At 41.5% G+C, this 21,360-nt stretch overlaps 3 protein-coding genes across 5 annotated transcripts; 2 read left to right on the forward strand and 1 right to left on the reverse strand.

The window, feature by feature from the left end:
- Nucleotides 1-278: 278 nt before the first annotated feature.
- On the forward strand, nucleotides 279-12,745 carry LOC133909249 (sterol 3-beta-glucosyltransferase UGT80B1-like). Of its 2 annotated transcripts, XM_062351593.1 has the most exons (14): nucleotides 279-810; nucleotides 1,587-1,720; nucleotides 2,235-2,477; nucleotides 3,095-3,206; nucleotides 3,788-3,958; nucleotides 4,731-4,794; nucleotides 7,666-7,723; nucleotides 7,875-8,049; nucleotides 8,905-9,035; nucleotides 9,688-9,790; nucleotides 10,346-10,422; nucleotides 11,522-11,569; nucleotides 11,952-12,101; nucleotides 12,251-12,745. In XM_062351593.1, the coding sequence occupies exons 1-14, from the start codon at nucleotides 606-608 to the stop codon at nucleotides 12,467-12,469; spliced, it is 1,890 nt and encodes a 629-aa protein (XP_062207577.1). In that variant the 5' UTR covers nucleotides 279-605; the 3' UTR covers nucleotides 12,470-12,745. The 2 variants fall into 2 exon arrangements, with proteins under 2 accessions (XP_062207577.1, XP_062207578.1); XM_062351594.1 differs by lacking the exon at nucleotides 1,587-1,720 and having other exon boundaries at nucleotides 637-810.
- Nucleotides 12,746-13,411: 666 nt separating this feature from the next.
- LOC133909251 (protein YIP4a-like) lies at nucleotides 13,412-16,035 on the forward strand. The gene is made up of 3 exons (XM_062351595.1): nucleotides 13,412-14,098; nucleotides 15,300-15,374; nucleotides 15,505-16,035. Exons 1-3 carry the CDS (start codon nucleotides 13,601-13,603, stop codon nucleotides 15,763-15,765), a joined length of 834 nt encoding a protein of 277 aa, XP_062207579.1. The 5' UTR covers nucleotides 13,412-13,600; the 3' UTR covers nucleotides 15,766-16,035.
- Nucleotides 16,036-16,496: 461 nt separating this feature from the next.
- On the reverse strand, nucleotides 16,497-20,678 carry LOC133909252 (protein LIKE COV 2-like). Of its 2 annotated transcripts, none has more exons than XM_062351597.1 (7): nucleotides 20,346-20,678; nucleotides 19,128-19,180; nucleotides 18,931-19,040; nucleotides 18,012-18,179; nucleotides 17,507-17,604; nucleotides 17,190-17,321; nucleotides 16,497-17,015 (listed from the first exon to the last, which is right to left on the reverse strand). In XM_062351597.1, exons 1-7 carry the CDS (start codon nucleotides 20,463-20,465, stop codon nucleotides 17,010-17,012), a joined length of 687 nt encoding a protein of 228 aa, XP_062207581.1. In that variant the 5' UTR covers nucleotides 20,466-20,678; the 3' UTR covers nucleotides 16,497-17,009. The 2 variants fall into 2 exon arrangements, with proteins under 2 accessions (XP_062207581.1, XP_062207580.1); XM_062351596.1 differs by having other exon boundaries at nucleotides 17,195-17,321; nucleotides 20,346-20,672.
- Between the last annotated feature and the right edge of the window lie 682 nt (nucleotides 20,679-21,360).

Consider the following 21,360-nt stretch of genomic DNA (forward strand, 5'->3'; position numbering starts at 1 on the left):
GGATCCGTAATTTGTACAATAAAATAAAGTAGTTTAAACTTTTTATTTTTAGTTTAAAATAAAAATTAGATGAATCAACTAAATACTCTTAATCTATTCACACTCCAGAAACAAGATTTTTTAGAACTAATTTTTACCGATTAAAAAAAATTGGATCAGAAGCTGTGGTGGACGGGGCCACGGGGCCTTAGCCTTAGCCTTCATCCACCGTCCGTTGAACTAACCTACGGTCGGCAAGGATAGTTCACTTCCCAGTCCAGAACCTCTGAAGTCTGGACCCCACTCCCTCTCCCGTGGAACGGCACCCCGTTTCTCCCCGTCGGTCTTCCCTCCCGCCGCGACCGCTCGCGCTGCTGCCTCCCAGTTCCAGGCTCGCACGGTCCCACCCCAACCCCAACCCCGACGACCCAACCCCTTCTCGGCAGCAAGGCCACCGCGCGAGCCAGTCACCTCGTACTGGCACGCCCCCGCCCTGTCCCCCTCTCCACCCGCGAGTCCAAGGGTTTGGAGCTCTCACGGCGGCGCGGGCAATGGCGGCGCGAGGCCGTGGACGCCGGTAGTTTCTCAGCCATCGGCGGAAGGCGGCTCGTCGCACCTCGCAGAGTATGGGGAGCAACGGCGTGGCGGGGGCGGCTTGGGAGGAGGTCGGAGCGGGCGGCGGAGTGAGGAGGCGGAAGGGTAGCGCGGGCGCAGCGGGCGCGTCCTCCTCCTTCGCGGAGGGGATGGGGGAGTTCGTGCTGCGCTCCATGGACGCGAGGTTCACCGGATCGGCCGACGCCGATGGGTTGTTCTCCTCGTCGCTGCAGCCAGGTTCGCTTCGGGATTATTTAGATTGATTCTTCTATGCCCGGCGGGCGCGTGAGTTCGCGAGGATTTCAACCGTAGCATAAGTGTAGACGCAGAAACTGATATGTTATGGGTGCTCAATTTCGTGAAGGAAAACCGTGAAGTCGCCAAGTTTAGTGCCATGCAAATGCAAGTGTGTGATGTAATGTGTGATATACACCTGGAATGGTTTAATATTTAGCCACGTTTGAACTTTGAATTCGACATGTTGAGAGGAGGGGGGGGGGGGGGGTCAGGAAAAGGTGGTGAACCTTGGTGGTTACATTATTCTAGGTGTAAGGATGAGTCATTGAAACTTATTTGAGCTCTGCATTAAGCCTTCTAATTTTACGGCTGTTGTTACATGGCCGGATTGGCTGTCGCGATGTTGTCTAGATTTTGATTTTTTCATGCTAGTCGTGTTCTTGCTTTGTAATTGCCAAACATGTGTCTCAAAGTTACTATGGTTTCAACAGAGCTAGAAAGTAGCTTCTTTTTTCCTGAAAAGCAAATTACTGAACACTATGTCATCTGCTGCATTTAATTTTGCAATCTGCTTTTGATTGCATCATGTCAGATGAAATGGTAAATCCAATATGCCATATATCCAGAAGAAATCATTATCTTGTAAAAATAGCTAGGAACCTTATCTAATAGAATAAAGAAAGTGTGATGGGAACACCAAGTACAACAGAATTATGCTAATAAATTCTAAATATGTCCTTTTTGCTCTGAAACGTTATCCATCTGTTCTTCTACAGCATTCGGGCATAATAAATCCACAACTGCAAGTTCTGGTATCTTTAAAGGGCAAGAGCACGTTTTTGTAAGATCATACTCTGATAGGTTGCTAAAGTGTGACCTCACTTTGGATATGCTATCAGAAAATGAGAAGGTAGGTATAGTAATGCACACTTTGTTATCTATTATTTTATTCTTACATATCTTTTTAGTTGGATCTTGTGGGTTTCATCTCTAGCCTACCCCAACTTACTTTGGACAAAGGCTGTTGTTATTGTTGCACACTCAATACAAATTGCAGTGTATACATTTATCTCAAAAGCTGCATGGGCATGAGATACTGTCCGTTCATTTGTTCACTACCAGTAATGCAGTGATCCTGTTGATCTTCTGATAGCTATGAATACTAGTCGTCTCCAGCAGCCTGATATCTAATTGCAATAATCTCTTTATCTAGTTCTAGTTTAGTTCAGCTGTTCACAATGTTTTCATTATACTGGAGCTAGAGTTTGTTTTGAGTTCAGAATAATTTGTGAAAAGTCAGGAAACAACATTTCTGTTCAAATAAAAACGGTGTCTTAGATTATCCATGTTTCTCCTTTCTATGATCTTTATTCAGACTTATGGTCATTTGTGTTATAGCTATTCATTGTTGTTTGGTGCTTCAGATAAAGATAATTGAGAAGCTGGTAAAGATCCAGAATGATGGTACACTTGAGGTAGATGTGACGCGTAGTGCTCTTGTTGCCTCAGAACTCTCAGAGATTGATGCTTTTGGTTCTGTACCACATGATACTGAAGAATTTACATCTGGAATCAGCAAGTCAGTCCCAAAGCTGAAGATTGCCATACTTGTAGTTGGAACACGAGGGGATGTTCAGCCTTTTATAGCATTAGCTAAACGACTTCAGGTAAGTGAACCTGCAACACCTGGTAGAGCCCCCCTCCCCTCTCCTGGGAAACAGGAACCATTGTGCAGCATGTTTATGTCCAATGGAGCTTCTGGAAAATACAAATCTTAATTCAATTTTTCTGAGTCATGCAGTCAAGTACATCAGGAGTATTGTTATCTTATTTCTCAGAGTTCCTTAGGTGTTGGGATTATTAGGTCTTGCCTAGTGGTCTAGGCTGTGAGCAAGTCTACTATAGTTGAACAAGAGCTAGCAAATCTATGCATGTCTGCTATACTTCAAAATCTTTAGATGTTACAGTGCTATTAGATATTTTTGTTGAATTTTACATGGCTTCCTTCATTTGATAGGTATTTTGGCACGTGGGGGGTTAATCTTGGCATCTTCCTGTGTGTAGGTCCTTAGTTCAATCCCCCAGTATCTGTTATTTTTTACAAAAATAAAATAAAAAACATCTGAGTTTCCATTCAAAACTTTAAGTATATCAAATAATCATGATTCCTTATAGCATCCTCTAATTTCATTCACCATCAATAAATAATGTACTGGCTTTATAATACTGAAAATTACAGTTGTTTTCTCTCTCTTATAATAGAAAAAAGTGGATTTTTCTACAGGAATTTGGTCATTATGTGAGATTGGCAACTCATGTCAATTTCCGTACTTTTGTGAAGTCAGCTGGCATTGATTTTTACCCATTGGGTGGTGATCCACGGATTATGGCTCAGTGTATGGTTCTAGTGCTCTTATATCATGAATATTGTGTTGTCTATGCAGATAAAAGAATATTCTGTGTTGTCTAATCTGCTGAGATATTTATATGGTGTTTGGTTTGAGGGATCAACCCATCTAGGATGGGATGGTCCATCATAGGGTCATCCCATGGATTTTGGTGGGATCACACCATTCCTCATATTACACTAGTTAGTTACTTGTGAGGGATGAGGTGGTGATGGATCAACTCATTCCATCTCTCAAACCAAACAAGTTGGTTAGGTTTGGAGCTAGGATTGGACCATCCATCACCACCCCACTCCTCAAACCAAACACTCCATTTAGTCACCTCACTGCCTCACTTTATAAAAAATGCAACCAATTGTGAAGTGGCATTTAGTAATTTTGCTTCACTTGGTTGACCGTCGAAGTGAACTTGTTGAAGAGATGTTTTTGTTATGAACATTAATGTCCACAACTGCACACCTTGTACTTTGAGGAACAAAAGGCATATCAATTCTTTTGCCAATCAAATTCATAAGAATGCTTGTGCCACTCATAATTGATTTGATTAAGGGATGTACTTTCTACTGCAGATATGACAAAAAACAAAGGGTTTTGCCTGGCTGCGCCCACAGAGATTTCTGTTCAAAGAAAGCAGCTTAAGGAAATCATCTTCTCACTTCTACCTGCATGCACAGAACCTGATTTGGAAACCGGAACACCTTTTAGAGCGCAGGCAATAATTGCAAATCCTCCTGCTTATGGTGGGTCTGTCCATCTTTACACTGCCATTTTACGCCAATTTTCTATATTTTTTAAGTAATTATGAAAAAAAACACAGGTTTTATGGTAATATTTGCATATTACCCTGTATGGTCCTAATGTTTCTCGAACCCCCACCTTTAGGAAATACCACCTGATCTGACAATATGGCTATGCTGGCTTGCCCAAGGTGGAGATGCACAAGAGGACAATGTTGTCTTGTGGGTGTGGCCATCTTGTCAGCATGTGTGGAATTTCATACAGGTGGTGTTTGTGAAAATCTGTGCTTATGGACCGTAAGCCAAAGTGACAGGGGTTTAAGCAACTACGACCATAAGCCCATGAAACTACTCAAGAATCAATTTCATTTGCATCTGGTGCTTGTTGACAGCCTATTCCAGAACCTCTCCAAGTTTACCTGCCATTACCCTGAGTTATTTAATATTTTAATGAATCCCAGTACGCCATTAGGTACCACAAACATGATTTTCTTAAAAAAAGGAAAACAAGTGACTGCTGTCAGTACTAATAACTAAACAAATTCGACATCAGGAATATCCCTGTTGTTAGTGCTTGGTCACATCTTAATTTTGTACCAACTTGACCAGTCATATGACTTTGAACTTGAGCGCAACAATGGTTTCTTGCCTAATAAAATAGGGTGTCCGATTGCATTTGTATAATGTGATAAGTTCTGCATAATATCACACGCACTGTGATACTGGCAACAGTAGAGTATATTGTTCTGTGCTTCTTATAAATCCTGACTTTCAGGACATCTGCATATTGCTGAGGCACTTGGAGTTCCTCTGCATATCTTCTTCACCTTTCCATGGACGTAAGTCTGTACTGCTGAAACTGCCAGAGTGAATACATTTCACAATTTTGAGTCAATCATCATTTTTTATCCCTGTGAAGATTTCTACATTAGTTCTTTACATCCCTCTGGAACTGCTAAAGAAATTTCCTCAACATCATGGAATAAAGTTTGAAGCACATAAACAACCAAAGTTGTATTGTTTGTCCTGTTTACCTAAGATTAGTTGTTCGTGTCATCGTGTGGTGTAAGAATATTTCCACGACTATCAGTATGACTGTCTCATGCTATCCAACTTGCCTCTCTTTGGCTATATTGTGAAGTGCCCTGGGTCATCCCCGGTGCTTAAAACTTTATTATACCGGTCTCTGGATTAGTCGCTGGTAAATATAAGTCTTACATTAGGTGATACCATAGTCATACAACAGAGTAAGTGGTGAAATATATCAACCAAGCTAACAATATATAAAGGATTCTGTAAAGGCTCATGAGCAACATAGTTCACAACACTGGAGGGCACAACCGGATCAGCATGGGGATATGTCATCCCACATGCAACTTGGGTGTGGACGCGATCAAGACTTCTTTGTCAGCCTCATCGTCGGCGTCGGTGAAGTCCGTATGTTCCTCTGAAATCATAAGCAAGGGTGAGTACAAATGTACTCAGCAAGTTCCAACCCTTGCCCTACATCAAGAGAGTATAAATACATGCATACAATATTGACAAGGACATGGCTATAAGTTGAATTTTGCGGAAATGCCAAGTTTACACATGCAAGGGTTTATTTTCATAAAGCGGTTTTAGTGAAAAACCATAACATCATCATTAAATGAAGGGGGTTTGGCCATGGTGGAAGGTCACTAGGGTCCACACTCCGTCCACAGTAACCCACGGCATACTGTCGGATCTATTTTCCCAAAACGGGCACACATTGCCCACTCACATCCCAAGGAAACGCACGCAACTCATGCTAGTTTTTGTGACCGAACCGTAGTTCGTCTGTGACTGTAGACGTGGCTATTCGAATAGTTTTACATCTGCAGAGTGGTACACTTTACCCATAAGCTAAGTTTGGCAGCATACCACCGTCGTCGCAATGCGACTCAACAAAGCCATTACCCATTGTAACATTATCCAACTAGTCGCTTATGGGCACTAACCAGGGGTTCCTGGCCTACAAGCTAGGCCTCCAACCGGATCGACAAGCCTACACTTGCTCTATGGTCTCCCGTTGCACTCTTGCCTCTAGACGACTAGCAAGCTAGTTAGCGGGGTTTAGACTAAGTCTTGCCACATACAGGGTCGTGTGACTGTACTGTAAAGAATAGGTAAGATATCACATTAACTCGTTCCTTAATCGAACCAAGACAAAAATCTTCACACGGCAGGCAACACTTAGACTCCCAAAGCATTCATGGCGGGAATCCTGATTTACCCCAGCTCTAACAGGTTCTGTTTTGTTAATAGCTCTTTGGTGAGGCTTCCCATCCTGAAACCCACACAACACTAAGCACCGAGTTTCACACCTTTTGCAAAACTAATTGTGATTAAGCATGACACAATAGAGTAATACACGGTCCTAAGCATACTAGTAACAAGGGATTTGTCTTAGCGTAGTTAATATTGCTGAGATGATAAAATTCTAGGGTTATCAAGGTAATATTCAGGTTGGTAGCAATCATGCTGGCTAATCTACAATTAAGGCATAACTAGATCAACAATCTAAATTATGCCGACAAATAATATTTTATGCAATTATTTGGTGAAAAACGGTTGCTACGGGTTGTGGTGATAAAAACTGGGTACAATATGATCAACGAGAGAAAACGGATTAAGACTTGCCTCTGCCGACGACCTCGAGAGGGTCCTGTGCTCCCGACTCCTCTTCTTTGAACACTTCGGTCTCTAAAGTGTGACACACAACAACCAAAATAAATACACACAAAAACATAAATAAACTTCAAAAATCATGAAATTGATAAGAAGGGATATGGCTTGAATTTAGATGAATATCGGTGAAAGAATCGTGAAAATCGAAGCTGAAACGGAGGAGAAACGGGTTTCCAAAATTTAAATCTGGGAAAAAAGAAAAATATACTGTTCATTTGGCCTTTACTGTTTATTAGTCGCTTGCCGGGGTTGGGAACGACGGCAGTTGACAGGGGAAAATGCGGAGAGACGGTCTGGGCAGGGTTTTTGGGCGTCGGGAGTAAGCATGGGGTTCGGGAGAGAGGGGAGGGGTTAGGCAGAGGGACGAGGGAGGTGAAGGGTGGCCGGGTGAAGCTCGCCGTGGGGCCTAATTGGTCGGCGGCGATCTCTGGTGATGGATCGACGACGAATGCCGTCGGAGGGGAAAAACAACGAGTGGGGGGGGGGGGGCGGTTGGTGGAGCTTGCCTTGGCAAGCGGCGGTGAGGTGCGGAAGAGCGAGCGACCAAGCCTTTATAGCCGGGCGAGGGCTACAACGGCCGGCGGTAGGGTCCAACGGCGGGTGACAGAAGTTATACGGGTAGTAGAGTTAGGCGGTGGCATTGTCGCGGCTTGGCGACAAGGCAAGTGGCTGGCGAGCCGAAGGGAAAGAGAGAAAGAAAGGAGAGGAAAAGGTTTTGAAATTTTGTTTGAATTTGATTTCCTTAAAATGATTTATTGATTTCAAAATTGCTGAGAATTGGGATGTTACATATTGCTAATTGGTTTAGCTCAGTATAGAAGTTTAAATGCTACACAGTTCCCGAGTTACATTGTAAAAAATAGAAAAGTACCACTTTAATAAATATATATGATATACTTGTGTGATGTTATACATAGTTTTTAACTGCTAACATTTGTAGACAGGCGGCTTGCAAGTTCTCTGCTCTGTTTGTTTTCCTAACTGCTAGTACTTTTAGACAGGCCAACTGATGAGTTCCCGCATCCATTGGCACGAATGCCTCAAAGTGCAACTTACAGGGTACTACTACCTCAACCTTTTCAATTTTGTACAAATGCAATTTGCACGTGTGAATTTTATTTTTTGTATATGAAGCTGCAACTGTTCTATCTTCTTTTTTTCCCATAAAAAATATACTCGATTCTGACATCTTTACCTCTATCACATTCAGCTATCCTATCTTATTCTGGATTTAATAATTTGGTGGGGCACCAGGGGATTCATAAATGATTTCAGGAAGAAGTTAAACTTGCCCCCTATTGCTTACTTCAGCACATATCATGGATCTATATCACACTTACCTACTGGATACATGTGGAGCCCTCAACTTATGCTGAAGCCAAAAGGTATTCTGATCTTGCTTTATTTAACTTCATAATGCAAACTACATATAATGTAATTCAATCGAAATTGCTTGATGATTTTCCAAAGTTGCTTGAGCACCTCTGCCCCATTATGCAATACGCTTCCACATGCATGACCCAATGCCTTCTCAGTCTTATGTAATATTATTTATCTGCTGATCATGTTGAATGTAAATTAATGCAGTTATGATATCTTAATATTGTCATAGGTTTCTCCTGGTTATTATAACATGCCCTATGTGTATCTTCACCCATTAACCTTTTGAGGGGGCAAAAAACCACTTGAAACTTTATGTTTGGTCTAGAAAATGCCATTTTCTCTTTTCACACGCATTCTGTTTATATGGATGTGACATTACAGAAGGTACAGCTAGCACTTAGCACTAAATATAATGCATCCCCCTGAATTGTATCATATAAACAACGCCGTTGGATGATTTTGATCATGATTGTGATAGTGAGTTAAGTCACGTGGGCTTGTAGATGTTGGCCATTGACTAGTCAACGTCTAAAAGAGACTTGAATTTTATACATGCCGGTGCCCCGCTTGAGGCCTTTGTTTTGCTATGTGCCCCCCTGACAAACACAATTGGGAAAAGCCTTCACATTGATTTTAGTGCTTAAAATCTTTCTTGCGCATGCAAGGCTAGACATCATGTGCTATAGTTATAATTGTCAGGACTATGCAGTTGTTATGCATCTACCAATATTATTAGATGGATATATCTTTGGCCACAATCAACTTAATGGATAAATTTCATAACCAATAAAATCTCCCTGTGCTAGCATAATCAGGTTTAGATTAGCCCTTATCAATTATCCTTTTGTCCTCTGCAGATTGGGGTCCTCTGGTGGATGTTGTGGGATATTGCTTCTTAAATCTTGGAACAAAGTATCAACCACCACTGGAGCTATCACAGTGGCTTCAACAGGGGCCCAAGCCAATATACATTGGTTTTGGTAGCATGGTATGTGCACTATGAGGGAAGTACTTTCTATCATTAGAAAGCAATCCTGTAAGCTAGTATTCTACCTCGCTTACTATTTCAATCAGTAATTCTGACTCCATGCACATATGTTCCAATTTAATATTTATAAGTGGGTCCTTAAAGCCATGCAAGTTACATCTTGGATTTCAAAGGTGTTGCCTGGAAGTGTAATTTCTTTCATGTTATTTTTCCATTCTCAATCACACACAACAGATTGTCATACCTCTTTTTACCCGTAATGAATGTACCACTCTGTTCTTTCTTTTTCTTTTTTGTCCACTTTTGCTTTAGTTTAAGTAATGATGATAACACAGTCTTCACCTATCTAAACTTTAAAGAATCAAAGATCTTGAGAACCATTACTTGTATCTTTAAACTGTATTACATTGCTGTGGTTGACTGGCTGTTGCTACTTAAATAATCGACAGATCTGTTTAGAGTGTAATATCAGATGCTTCAGCCTTAATAGGAGAGTACCACAATGGGGGTTTATCCTCTTCCATTTTTGTTTGATTATCATCCTTTTAGAATAGGTTGATGTGATCTTGTCAAAAATGCTTTCCCCCCCTTTTGTTGTGTTAACACAATTACCATCTTATTTCTGCTAACTTGGTTTATGTTATGATCAAAGCCTCTTGATGATGAGAAGAAAGTCACTACTATCATTTTGGATGCACTAAGAGAATCAGGACACAGGGGAATCATTAGCCGTGGTTGGGGAGATCTTGGAAGTTGTAAGTTACCTGGTTTAGTATTTTGATTGCTGCCAATCAATCCTTAAGTGCATATACCTTATCATGATGAAGTTGTCCTGTAGCATGTAGGTCATTGCGCAGTGAGCACTCAAAGCATGTTAGCACTGTTCTGCAGAGTGCTGACTCTGCAGCATTGCTGTTATAGGCTGCTGTTCCTTAAATCTTTCATAGAAAATTATCCGGTGTGCTGCCGGAGCTAAGGACCTCCGGAGCTTGTTAGCTGGGTAGTTTGTGTTTGGTTCTCCCTTGTTTCAAGTTGTTTTGTTGGTCGTTTTGTTATTTTGTTTGTGGCGTGTTGTTATCTTTTCTTAGGGGTGGACGGTGTGTTGTTATTGTTGTCTGTTAATGCCTCTTTCTCTTTAATGAAATGACCCGCAGGAAAAAAAAATTATGCGGGCATCTACAAAAGCCGTACTATTAGCCCGTATATTTTGTTTCTTTCAGCTACAACATTGGCATTGTTATCTTATTATGTAGAACAGCATGGAGAGCCTACCTTCCTTATTGTTTTATGTATGCAATCTGCAATTGCAGTTTCAGAAGTTCCAGTTGATGTCTTCATCTTGGAGGATTGCCCTCATGACTGGCTCTTTCCTCGCTGTGCTGCAGTGGTGAGTTTACTATTTTACTGTCACCATTTGTTGACCTGCAAGAATTTTCATAAACTGGTGCCAGAAATATATGATGATAATTGATTTTTTAAGGGGATTAAATTTCTTGCATTATTGAAATGTTAAAGCAAATGCAGGATGCTATGAAATAAATTCCTGTAACAAATATCTGAGCTCATGAGTTACATGCCATCACAAAGCTCACTCTTTTAAGCATGTCAGAAAACAATTTTGTTCATGATTGTTCTGTATTTATTATGGTTTGGGGGCTGCTGAACAGTAACTAATGACTGGAGCCATTCAGTAAAATGCTGAGATTTTCTTCATAGCGGAAACCATAATTATTGAATGCAAACTTGTACGCATCATTATAGAATTATTGAATGCAAACTTCTGATATTTTAGTACTCCCTATGTTCTTTTTTATTTTAAATCCGAGGATTCGTGTACATTGGTTAACATTACCAAGGTTGGCTATATGAAAATTATGTGACTAGGTTTGTCTTTAGAAATGCTTTCATAAAATACAATTCTATTACTCCCTCGAGTCAAAGTTACATGACATTTTGGACAAGGTTCCAGTCAAACTTTTGAAACTTTCACTATTGATGTCTTTCAAAATATATAAGATTCGAAACATGAAAATCATATCTATAGATTTTTCTTGAAAAGTAGTTTCATAATGTGACAAATTTGTTGCGTTTTATAAATATACCCGAATAGAAAATAGTGATCACTACATTTTGAAGACCGTGCCATTGTCCAAAACATGAAGTTTTTATGACCAAGGGAGTAGTATGTATTGATATAAAGCTATAAAAATAGTGTTCAAATTTACATCTTGAAGACCACGAAATGTCAATAGCATCAAATAAAGAAGAGCGAAGGGAGTAATATGTTGTTTATATAACCAGTATATTGGGTGGTGTAAGTGTGTAACCAGTATATGTTGTTTATATGGTAAGGAGGCTGAAGCTTGTTAGCAAACGTCACTGGTATGAACTCACCGAAAACATATTTTTAGTCATTTTATCCTTGATTGTCCAATATATTATCTGCTTATGAATACAACTAATCAGATTGTATGTCTGGTTATTAGGTGCATCATGGTGGAGCAGGTACTACAGCCGCAGGGCTGATAGCTGGGGTAAGCTGCTAATGCGAACATAATAAGGGTCTTGTAATCTGAAAATCTCCAGCTCAGCGAGGTTAAGTGAACATAATAAGGGTCTTATAATCTGACTCCTTAATCTTTTTAGTGCAAAACTGTGTCACTTAAAATGGAAGAAAACCAGAGCCCTGAGGGTGCCTCTTGCCATATTAAAGGTTCAGATGACAATATAATCGTCATCTTTTGTAAAGCAAAAGGCTTATAGCATAATAGGGGCATAATATGCATCGTTTCCTTGATACACGAGGACACCATTTATTCTGCAATGAACAACAGCAAGTTAGCAGTTAATATTTACAAAATTGACCATGCTCAATACCTTAAAAGTGTTCTTGACGACTCTTTGTACCCATAACAGTGTCCTACCACCGTAGTGCCATTTTTTGGAGACCAGTTCTTCTGGGGTGACAGAATTCATGCACGAGGAGTGGGTCCTGCACCTATACCTATAGCGGAACTTACAGTCGAGGCACTTTCAAATGCAATAAGATTCATGCTTGATCCTGAGGTATACCTATGTCTCATGCCTTTTGTGATATGCTTATTTCTCATTCTTTCTCTGTATATTAGTGTGCTGTCAATTCTTATGATGCAGAACTCTGTTCTTTGGTAAGGCACAGTTGTGCTAATTAATCCGTTCATGGTCCTCTGCTGAAGGTAAAATCACGAGCAATGGAGCTGGCGATTGCAATAGGGAATGAGGATGGTGTGGCAGCTGCTGTAGACGCATTCCATCGACATCTGCCTTCAGAATTGCCGCTTGCTCCTCCGCCCACACATGTAGAGGAAGAACGCATAGACTTGTTCCAATGGTTTTCTCGAGCCCTTGAGAAGTGTTGTTTTCCATGCAATTTTTACTCGTGGTCCATATGTTAGGTATAGGTAAGATTTATTCATTTATTTGTTGACAAATGAGCACATTTTTTTTTCTCTAAAAGAAGTAGCTAATGAATTAGTCCGACTGGCCAACGGTGATTTCTCCTCACCCCATTGTGGATGCGAAAATAAGACTGGTGGTATAACTTGGCTACCTAAATGGTTGCGTAGCTACAGTTGTATTAAGGCTTTTGTTTGTTTTTGCTGCGAATTATTATAATTTGGATTCTGTAAAGTTTATTCCTATCAAATTATGTATCGTGGGATTTCATAGTATGATTTTACTTGTGGATTGTGAGAATTAGCTTTTAGGTTGTGACTTGTGATGTTTGTTTTTGCTTTTAATCAGACTAAAAAACAAGCAAGGCCTAATAGTATTACATTCATAGTTCACTGGCTGTCCCGAGAAATTTGTATTACGATGCCCCATTTCAGTATTACAGTATGACTACAAATTTGTTTATGACAGCAATTTTTTTAAGAACGATAGAATATATAACATGAATTCATATTTTGCATGTAACCCTTTATTTTGTGCAATGTGTGCAAGTTAAAACGCATTTATACTCATATATCTTGAAGTGTACATAAGCATCTAAAAATCGACTCAATGTTGTCGTAACGAAATTAAGCGATGTCTAATGTTACAGAATGATCAACGTCTAATCACCCCGGACCAAAACCGAACGAAGTGGGACGTGTAGGAGACTACGGTTTGCACGCTGGAGCAGACCTTCTGGACTCTAACGATTCCTCTTCACAATTTTTGTCACGAAAGGATTTATAAGGTCATTCATTTTAGGATAGTATTTTTTTATTTTATTTGTGATTTTTCTCGAAAATAAGGTGTTAGAGATGAGAGAAAATAAAAAAAATCAAAAAAATCGAAAAGGAAAGAAAATATAGTTGAAGATAGTCTAACCGTCCATTTCTCTAAAGCGAAAACCATCGGCGCGTCAATCCTACGGTCGCTCGCTGCCTTCCCTGCCAAGCAGCCGAACCCACTCACGCATCAGGGTTGCCGGCACGCACCCGCAAATCCAGCGAGATCTCTCCCCTCCCCTCTCCCACCAGCCACCACCGCCTAGTCCTCAGATCCGCCTCGCCGGCGCGCCCACGCCGTACGGCGCCATGTCGCACAACCACGGCGACACGATCCCGCTCCACCCCTCGTCGGCGCAGTCCGACATGGACGAGATCGAGAGCCTCATCCACGCCGCGCCCTCCCCGGCCACCGTCCTCCCGGCGCGACCGTCCTCCCCGCCGCGCGCTTCCATCCCGGTCTCCTCCTCCCCGTCCCTGGCGCCCTTCCCCTCGAAGCCCACGCTCCCCGCCGCCTCCATCCCGATCTCCGTCTCCCCCGTGCCGCCCGTGTCCGCTTCCGCCTCCGTCTCCGTCCCCATCGCCTCCGACGGGTTCGGGCCACCGCCCAACACGCTCACTGAGCCCGTATGGGACACCGTGAAGCGCGACCTCGCCCGAATCGTCAGCAACCTCAAGCTCGTCGTCTTCCCCAACCCCAACCGCGAGGACCCTGGCAAGGCTCTCAGGGACTGGGACCTGTGGGGACCCTTCTTCTTCATCGTCTTCCTTGGCCTCACCCTCTCCTGGTCCGCCTCCGTTAAGAAGGTACCCACTTCCTCCCGTAGCCAGATCTGGTCTTCTCCTTCATATGGATCTAGTTGTTGCGATGATAGTATCTGATCTGATGGGATTCATTGCTATACCTATTTACGCGGTAGATTGCATTTTCCTTAAATCTATCAGAAGGTTGGTTGGACTGTACATTACTATTAAACTAGGTAGATATCACATGTGAAGTTTGATTAAAGGTGGACTTGGTAATCACCATTTGTAAGGTCATTGTTGCCCTTTGGGTAATAGAATATGGTGTTTTAGAGACCATGTTTTATGTCCGTTTGGATGGATGAGAGCTATAACTCATAGAGCTGTATATAAACTATTTTGCTTTTTGATTAAGGTTCAAAGCAAGGTGAGGTGTGAATCCTGTGCTTTATCCAAGTGGGACTTCCTGTTTCCCCATTTTCATTTTGCTTCTCACACTTTGATCCTCTTAATTAGTTTGTCATCCCAACAATGAATTCTGCTCAGTGCTGCCTGAAGTGTCCATCCAATATCAGTTATTCTGCTTGGGATTGAGTTTTTTCAGAACGCATTTTGTTGTTAGTTCTAAGTTGATTGAAGGCTTCGCAATGGTTAAGCTTCATATGCGCACTTTTAACATTATGCTTATAACAAAATGGAACACCAAGAACCTGTTCGATGAGTCAGCTGTACCCAGTAATCACTGAGTAGTGACAAAAACAGATTTCAAAAATAGCTGTTTCTTGCAGAAACTGTGATCTTTATTGGTCGCTATCTGAAAGGCTTCACTAATCCTTATATAGTTAAGTATATAATGTTTTTTAGGTTATAGTAGTGTTTTTTCTGCCTTATTGCAATGTTCGTCAGGAAGGCTGGAAGGAAATAAGTTTACTTCAAACCTCTAGCAGAAGAGTGCTTTACTGCTATACTGAAAAAGAAATGTCGATATGCTGAATGAGCAGAAATATGCTAGAAATACCATTTCCTTTCTCCGCTGCTTGTATCATGTTCAAATATAAGTCATGGCACTGAAGTATGTGGTTGATCACATGCATATGGGCTCATCGTATGGAAGAAAACATGTTGGCAGAAAATTTCTCTGTTGACATATTACCATTATTCAGTCTCCTTCCAATAGACATGTAATATGTGTCTGTCATAGTTCATTGAATTATGTAGTTCCTTTTGTGCAAAATGCTGATGGCTGTTTTGTTTGTCCTTGTAGTCTGAAGTATTTGCTGTTGCATTCGCTGTCCTGGCAGCTGGGGCTATAATTCTGACCTTGAATGTTCTGCTTCTGGTAAGAACTTCCTCTCTTATGCACGAACATGATCACATATGCACTTGCTTGTTGGCGTGCAACTGCCGCATTGCTAATCAAACTACCTGCTGTGAAATTTTGCATTTATTTCTTGAATATTTCCTTTCAGGGCGGACACATCATCTTTTTCCAAAGCCTCAGTCTTCTTGGCTATTGCTTGTTTCCACTGGATGTTGGTGCTCTAGTTTGCATGCTGAAGGACAATGTCATACTAAAGATCATCGTTGTGACAATCACATTGTCATGGAGCTCCTGGGCTGCCTATCCGTTCATGAGTGCTGCTGTTAACCCAAGGAGAAAGGCTCTGGCCCTATATCCTGTCTTCCTCATGTATATTTCAGTTGGTTTCCTCATAATTGCCATAGATTAATGGTGGGGGTGAGCTTTGTAGTAACATCTGCAACGTTGAGAATTTTCCTCATTGAAGATTGAACCACCAGAATTCATACAGGTTTGATAGACATGCTACCCCTCATGGAGACATGGGAGTCGTTGCTAGTTGTTTCATCGGGATTTTGGTCTTTACATGAGCAAGAGACACACGTTTGTAAAATTAGTCGAAATCTATATATGTTGTAAAGAGAATGAACTTTGTCCACTTGACTGTCGACCTTTCTTTTGAATGTCATGTTCTCCCTCCTGTGGATACTTATGTGCTTCTTACTTCGTCCCAGTGGCACTTCCTTTTAAAGTAGCAACGTTTTTTTTAAAAAAAAAGACGCTAGAAATGGGCTTCTCAAAATACCCTAACCATCACTCCTGCTCCTGTTGCCCATGACTGTTCAAATATCATCTTAACCGATTTGACTGCATCACGGCGAGGATAGTAACATCTGTTCGCGGTAGGTACATAACTGAAATTGCAGAGTCGAAGCAACGCTTGTGATAGACGACAGATAGACTTGGCCATCAAAACTGAAGAACTGTATACAGTACGCGAGAGTTAGTTGAGGCGAGAAACTTTAGTTTCTATACATGATTAATAAACTTTGTGCTGGAAATGGGTCCAAATAGTGACACATACGTTTTCAAATCAATTAACAGTGACACAGATGTGCATCAAGTTGGCTCATAGCCACATTACACAATCGAACAGATTAAAAAAAAAAAGTGTTGCTCTCTGAGAAGAAACCAAGTCGGAGGGTTGTGTATTCTTGTAATGTGACACAAAGGCAACATTATACAACATACTGTTACAATCAATTTAATCAGGCACGCTACTCATACAACTCTCGCGCGTTGACGTTAACATTTCGGACCAGTCGGTGCACAAAGCGTACCACAACAAGAGTGATACAAAAGTAACCCAGCCCATCAACACGATGCTTCCTCTCGCGTTTGGAATGCTACGACGTCTCAGCACAAAGTGTTCCCCTCTCCAAGCACCGAGTCGCCCGTCCGCAGGTAGCGCTAACTGCTTGATGCACAACTCGATGTCCGTAAAGATGCAAAACAGAACTGATGGGGCTAATATGCTGGTGATTTTTTTTATCTTGTTGCTTCGGTAACTTGTGTTACATCATCACATTCTATTTAAGCGAATGTTCTGGCTTTTCCGCGGGGTGGGCTCTAGTGATGCAATCACTTGAGGCATGGTCATTCCTCCTGAAACAATTATTTCTGTAGGAACCAAAAGAACAAGAACAATGTATTAGAACTATCCATTCTAGCAAACATCAACGAAAAGGCTTTCTAAGCTTTAGTAATGCAAAGCTTACTAACGAGGGAAAACAAGTAATTAGAATGCTCAAGGAAAGTAACTGCAGGACACCATAACCTAATGAGGATAGGCACCTTACCAATTCCTTCTCTAATGGATAAATTAGGTCGTATGATCTCCTCAGAGTTCACCAGAAATATGTCACCGATGTACAGATGATTTGTTGGCACATACACACTACACAGTTCTTCGTCGCCTTTGTCAGTCTGGGGCACAACACAACAAACACCATAAGAACAAGTAGTCACATTGCAGGGGGGGGGCACACACATGTCACAATAGAATAAAACTAATAACACTAGCAATTCATTTTTTACAGTGAAGCATCATAAGGTCATTAGAGTATGAATCCATCTTTAGAAAGGTTTTGTATATACAGAAAACCAAATACCTGAAGGACAACTGTTGACGTTATGAATCCAAATGCATATTCACCAATACGTGGATGACGAATTATTGCAACTTCTTTAAATGCTGTTGTGTTTTGATCTGTCAACGAAATATGTCATGAGAAGTCTTCTTGTGCAATATAGCTTAAGATACGCTGGTAGAAACAGCATAATACGACCCTATCATACAACAAATGCACTAGAATGACCAGAACAAAACAATGATCTGTTTTGATGTCTTCAAACATCTAAAAAATTTGAGGGGGGGGGGGGGGGTGGCAAGAGTGGGGGTTGTGTTGGAGGAGCTATGTTATTAACTCTACCAACCTATCTGGTACTCAAACTTTGGTGGGAAGAAAACAAAGAGCTGTTATACAGAATCATACCAAGAGATGACAACAACTTCGTGTCAACAATGTTTCAATGTTTATCAAAGGCAGTCTGTGAGAAGGCATAGACGATCTTAAAGCTTTCTGAATATGAACATTTGGGTAAAAAGTACATAACCTGGTGAAATCGCAGTGCTGACTTGCTTTGATGCTGAGTATATGTGCCTTACAAATGGCATTTTCTTTATAAACCATTCTCCCACCCAGAATATGGTTGAACCCACCCATGAAGAAACAAATATTCCGACCAGAAATATGAATACCAGAGAAGTCAAAAAACCAAGACCTGCAATTTGTCACTAAGATAAATAAGCATTTGGCGCACATAGCATGAATTCAACAGCAGATAGAATTCTTCAAATTCCATGGCAAGAATAACAAATTATTACTTTATTAGTACGTATGAGGACCTTAAGTCAATATTGTATTCCTCGAGTTTAATAAAAGAATACAAGCTCAAGAATATGGTTGATAACACCATTAATGTTGGTTCAAAATATAGAGCAAACCAACTTGTTAGCTTGCTCGAAGGGCCTACATTTCTTAGGACTATGGTTGATCACATTCATGGTACAGCTATATGGGTGCGATTTCAACAGAATATTCCCTTTACAGAACCTATCATTAAGGTCCCCTTTGGAACGCAGGATTCTTAAAACGCAAAATAGGAAAAAACGCAGGATTGGAGTTGCCAGGAATTCAGAATGCAGGAAAGTTTTCAGTGAAGCGTTTAGATGCAACACAGGGAAAACACAGGAATTTGGAGAGAGAGAGAGAGAGAGAGAGAGAGAGAGAGAGAGAGAGAGAGAGAGAGGGGGAAGTTTCCAAGAGTTTGGACCTCATGTTAGATTTCCTCCAAAATTCCTATGGATTGAGCCATATAGGGGGGGGGGGGGAAATACTATAGGATCCAAATCCTACAAAACCCCTCCACAAATCATGTGTTCCAAAGGGGGCCTAAGAGATACAAATAGAGCCTTTCTGCAAGTTTAAAATAATCATGAACGGCAATTTCAAAGCATGTGTACAAGAGTTACCAAATATGTCGATTCCAAGTTTTGCATATAGTGGACTGAAAAAACCATCAACAAATTGAATAAACCACCAAGTGATGAAGAACGTGACTGCAACAGGGAAAAGAACTACACTGCAAAACATGGGAAGACGAGAAACATGTCATGCACAAATAGAAGGTAATCCATAGATTCGGCAACAAGTTTAGTGAAGGATGTACCATCCAGTCATAAATTTTCTTGACACCCAACTTTGAAGAACAGCACAGCATGCCTACACAAAATATACCAGGGTATCCATGAACAAAATGGTGAAAGAAAATGATATATATTACTTAGTTCATGTGGGATACAGTTCTTTTTGCAAAATAGTGAGGAAAAATACAGCAAGTACGACAAGATCATGACGAAGATTTATCCGATATGTACTGGAGAATGTATGAGTTGCAACAAACATGTCATCATATACTCCAACTGGGAGCATAAATAGTAAGCCAGAAGGCAAAAAAATGCATTGAGCAAAAAATGTTCAGACTCCAGAGTTGTGGAACTGTATGTTTTTTCCCATTCATACATGATACATTTCTTTCCAAGGGGAGGTATATAGTGCAAACCCATCTTTTGGTGCTAAATTAGAACCTCAAGATTGGTTTGCCCCCAGATACTTCCTTTCTCTTCATTACCCTTGGTACAGCAATGCTCTACTCAATTTGTCAAAATGTGCTTCCCGGAGCAAATGAGCGATTTTAAAAGGATAAGGGTAATGAAAAAGATTATGTTTTACTGTTTTCTATGAGATCCACATTTCTCTAGACTTCAGGTCATTCTAGTTTTCAAAATGGACCATGGCATACCACCTCACATAAACAAAAAAAAAAAGAACCATATCCAAAATCACAAAGTATCTCTTGTAACTTTAAAAGGTTTTGGATATTAATATAAGGCTGCATGTCAATGTCACAAAAAATACATCAAGTTAAGCCACTTAAAAGCACATATAGGAAACACAGAACTTTGCAACCACATGAAGACAATCATCTACAAACTTTAGCGCACCTCCCAATCGTATCAATTATCCATCCAAACATAGAAAACACACACTATTTTTTTTTAAACACACACACACACACTGCTGAAAACGTCCCCTTCGTACTAATCTCGGATATAGGTAGTTCGATCAAACTAAGCTAAATTCCTAAATCTAAACCCACCCACAGCACAATCGATGAACCCCTCGGAGCTCCCATCGAATTGGCCAACACCCCACACGCGCGTGAACAAACACGATGCCAAACCCACATAGATCCGAGCACCTGGAAGCACAAATCTACTCGTCGAACAGCCAGCAAGGCCTTAAAAGAGCAGGACAGGCGCGCGACAAGCCCAATGCCGCTACGACTCCAGAGGCGAACGAAGGAGCGCAGGGGCTAGATCCGGACCTTGCGGGTGGAAGTTGTGGGCGAGCTGGGGCGCGGCGGCGACTTGGCCGGGTCCTCTGGGTCGACCGCCTCCGCCGCCTGGCTGAGCGGGATCGACGTCGACTCCTTCTCCTCCGCCATGGCTCCGCCGGGCCCTCCCCCTTCCAGAAGCTCCTCGCGAGGCGGGCGGAGCGAACCGAGCAGATACGAGGTGAGGCGTCGCTTCGGGCGGGCGGGACGGGGGCGACTGCTTTTGGCTGGCGGCGAGTAGCAGGCAAGCAAAGCGGCTGGTGGCGGAGTACGCAAGGGTGGTCCCCGAGAGACAGGAGAGACGACGAGTCGACGACGTCAACTCGCGTGGAAGACGGACCAAGCTGCCCCTCGAGTCCCAGCTCATGACGTCGGAGTCGAGACCCATCCACTCGCTCTCCGGACCCACACGTCAGCTTCTGCGCCCGTTCGGTGCCCTCCTCCACGCGTCGGCCAGTGCATCGGTTGGACGGAGGGGGACCACGCGTGACGCGGATGCCCGCGTCGGAGCTGCTTCGGGTGGAAAATTTCTACTGTAGAGCCGTTACCCAAATCAATTTATGTAACCAAACAATCAAAATTCATATTAAAAGTTATAAAAAAATTTAACAAAAATATAATAGTGTAGAACATACTATTATCTATCACTTATGAAATTTTAGCTCCAACAACTTATACAGGGAGAAATAAAAAAAGAATAATATCTCTATACAAGTTATTGTTTGAGCTCAAAATTCATATAGATATGCTATTTATAGATTAATTTTTTTTTTCATTTTATACAAGTTATTGTTTGAGCTCAAATTTTATAAGATAATAAATAATAATATCTCTATACTATCATATTTTTATCAGAATTTTTTATAACTTCTAACGGTATTTTTGTTGGTTGTTTACAGACCGATCTGTGTAACAGTTACACAGTAGAATTTCCCGGTTCCGGATCGTCCTGCCGGGCTGGCCGTGAGGTGGCCCGAGTGGTTCGTTCGAATCGAAACAGAGGTTG

This window comes from Phragmites australis, chromosome 2 (assembly GCF_958298935.1).
Source record: "Phragmites australis chromosome 2, lpPhrAust1.1, whole genome shotgun sequence".
Classification (NCBI taxonomy): domain Eukaryota; kingdom Viridiplantae; phylum Streptophyta; class Magnoliopsida; order Poales; family Poaceae; genus Phragmites; species Phragmites australis.

Coding starts and splice junctions, on each gene's coding strand:
- LOC133909249 (XM_062351593.1), top strand. CDS start 606: ATGGGGAGCAACGGCGTGGCGGGGGCGGCTTGGGAGGAGGTCGGAGCG. Junction 811..1,586: donor CTCCTCGTCGCTGCAGCCAG/GTTCGCTTCGGG, acceptor GTTCTTCTACAG/CATTCGGGCATAATAAATCC. Junction 8,050..8,904: donor ACTTATGCTGAAGCCAAAAG/GTATTCTGATCT, acceptor TGTCCTCTGCAG/ATTGGGGTCCTCTGGTGGAT.
- LOC133909251 (XM_062351595.1), top strand. CDS start 13,601: ATGTCGCACAACCACGGCGACACGATCCCGCTCCACCCCTCGTCGGCG. Junction 14,099..15,299: donor GGTCCGCCTCCGTTAAGAAG/GTACCCACTTCC, acceptor TTGTCCTTGTAG/TCTGAAGTATTTGCTGTTGC. Junction 15,375..15,504: donor CCTTGAATGTTCTGCTTCTG/GTAAGAACTTCC, acceptor ATTTCCTTTCAG/GGCGGACACATCATCTTTTT.
- LOC133909252 (XM_062351596.1), bottom strand. CDS start 20,465: ATGGCGGAGGAGAAGGAGTCGACGTCGATCCCGCTCAGCCAGGCGGCG. Junction 17,605..18,011: donor CAGCACTGCGATTTCACCAG/GTTATGTACTTT, acceptor TTTCGTTGACAG/ATCAAAACACAACAGCATTT. Junction 17,322..17,506: donor CGTCAACAGTTGTCCTTCAG/GTATTTGGTTTT, acceptor GTTGTGCCCCAG/ACTGACAAAGGCGACGAAGA.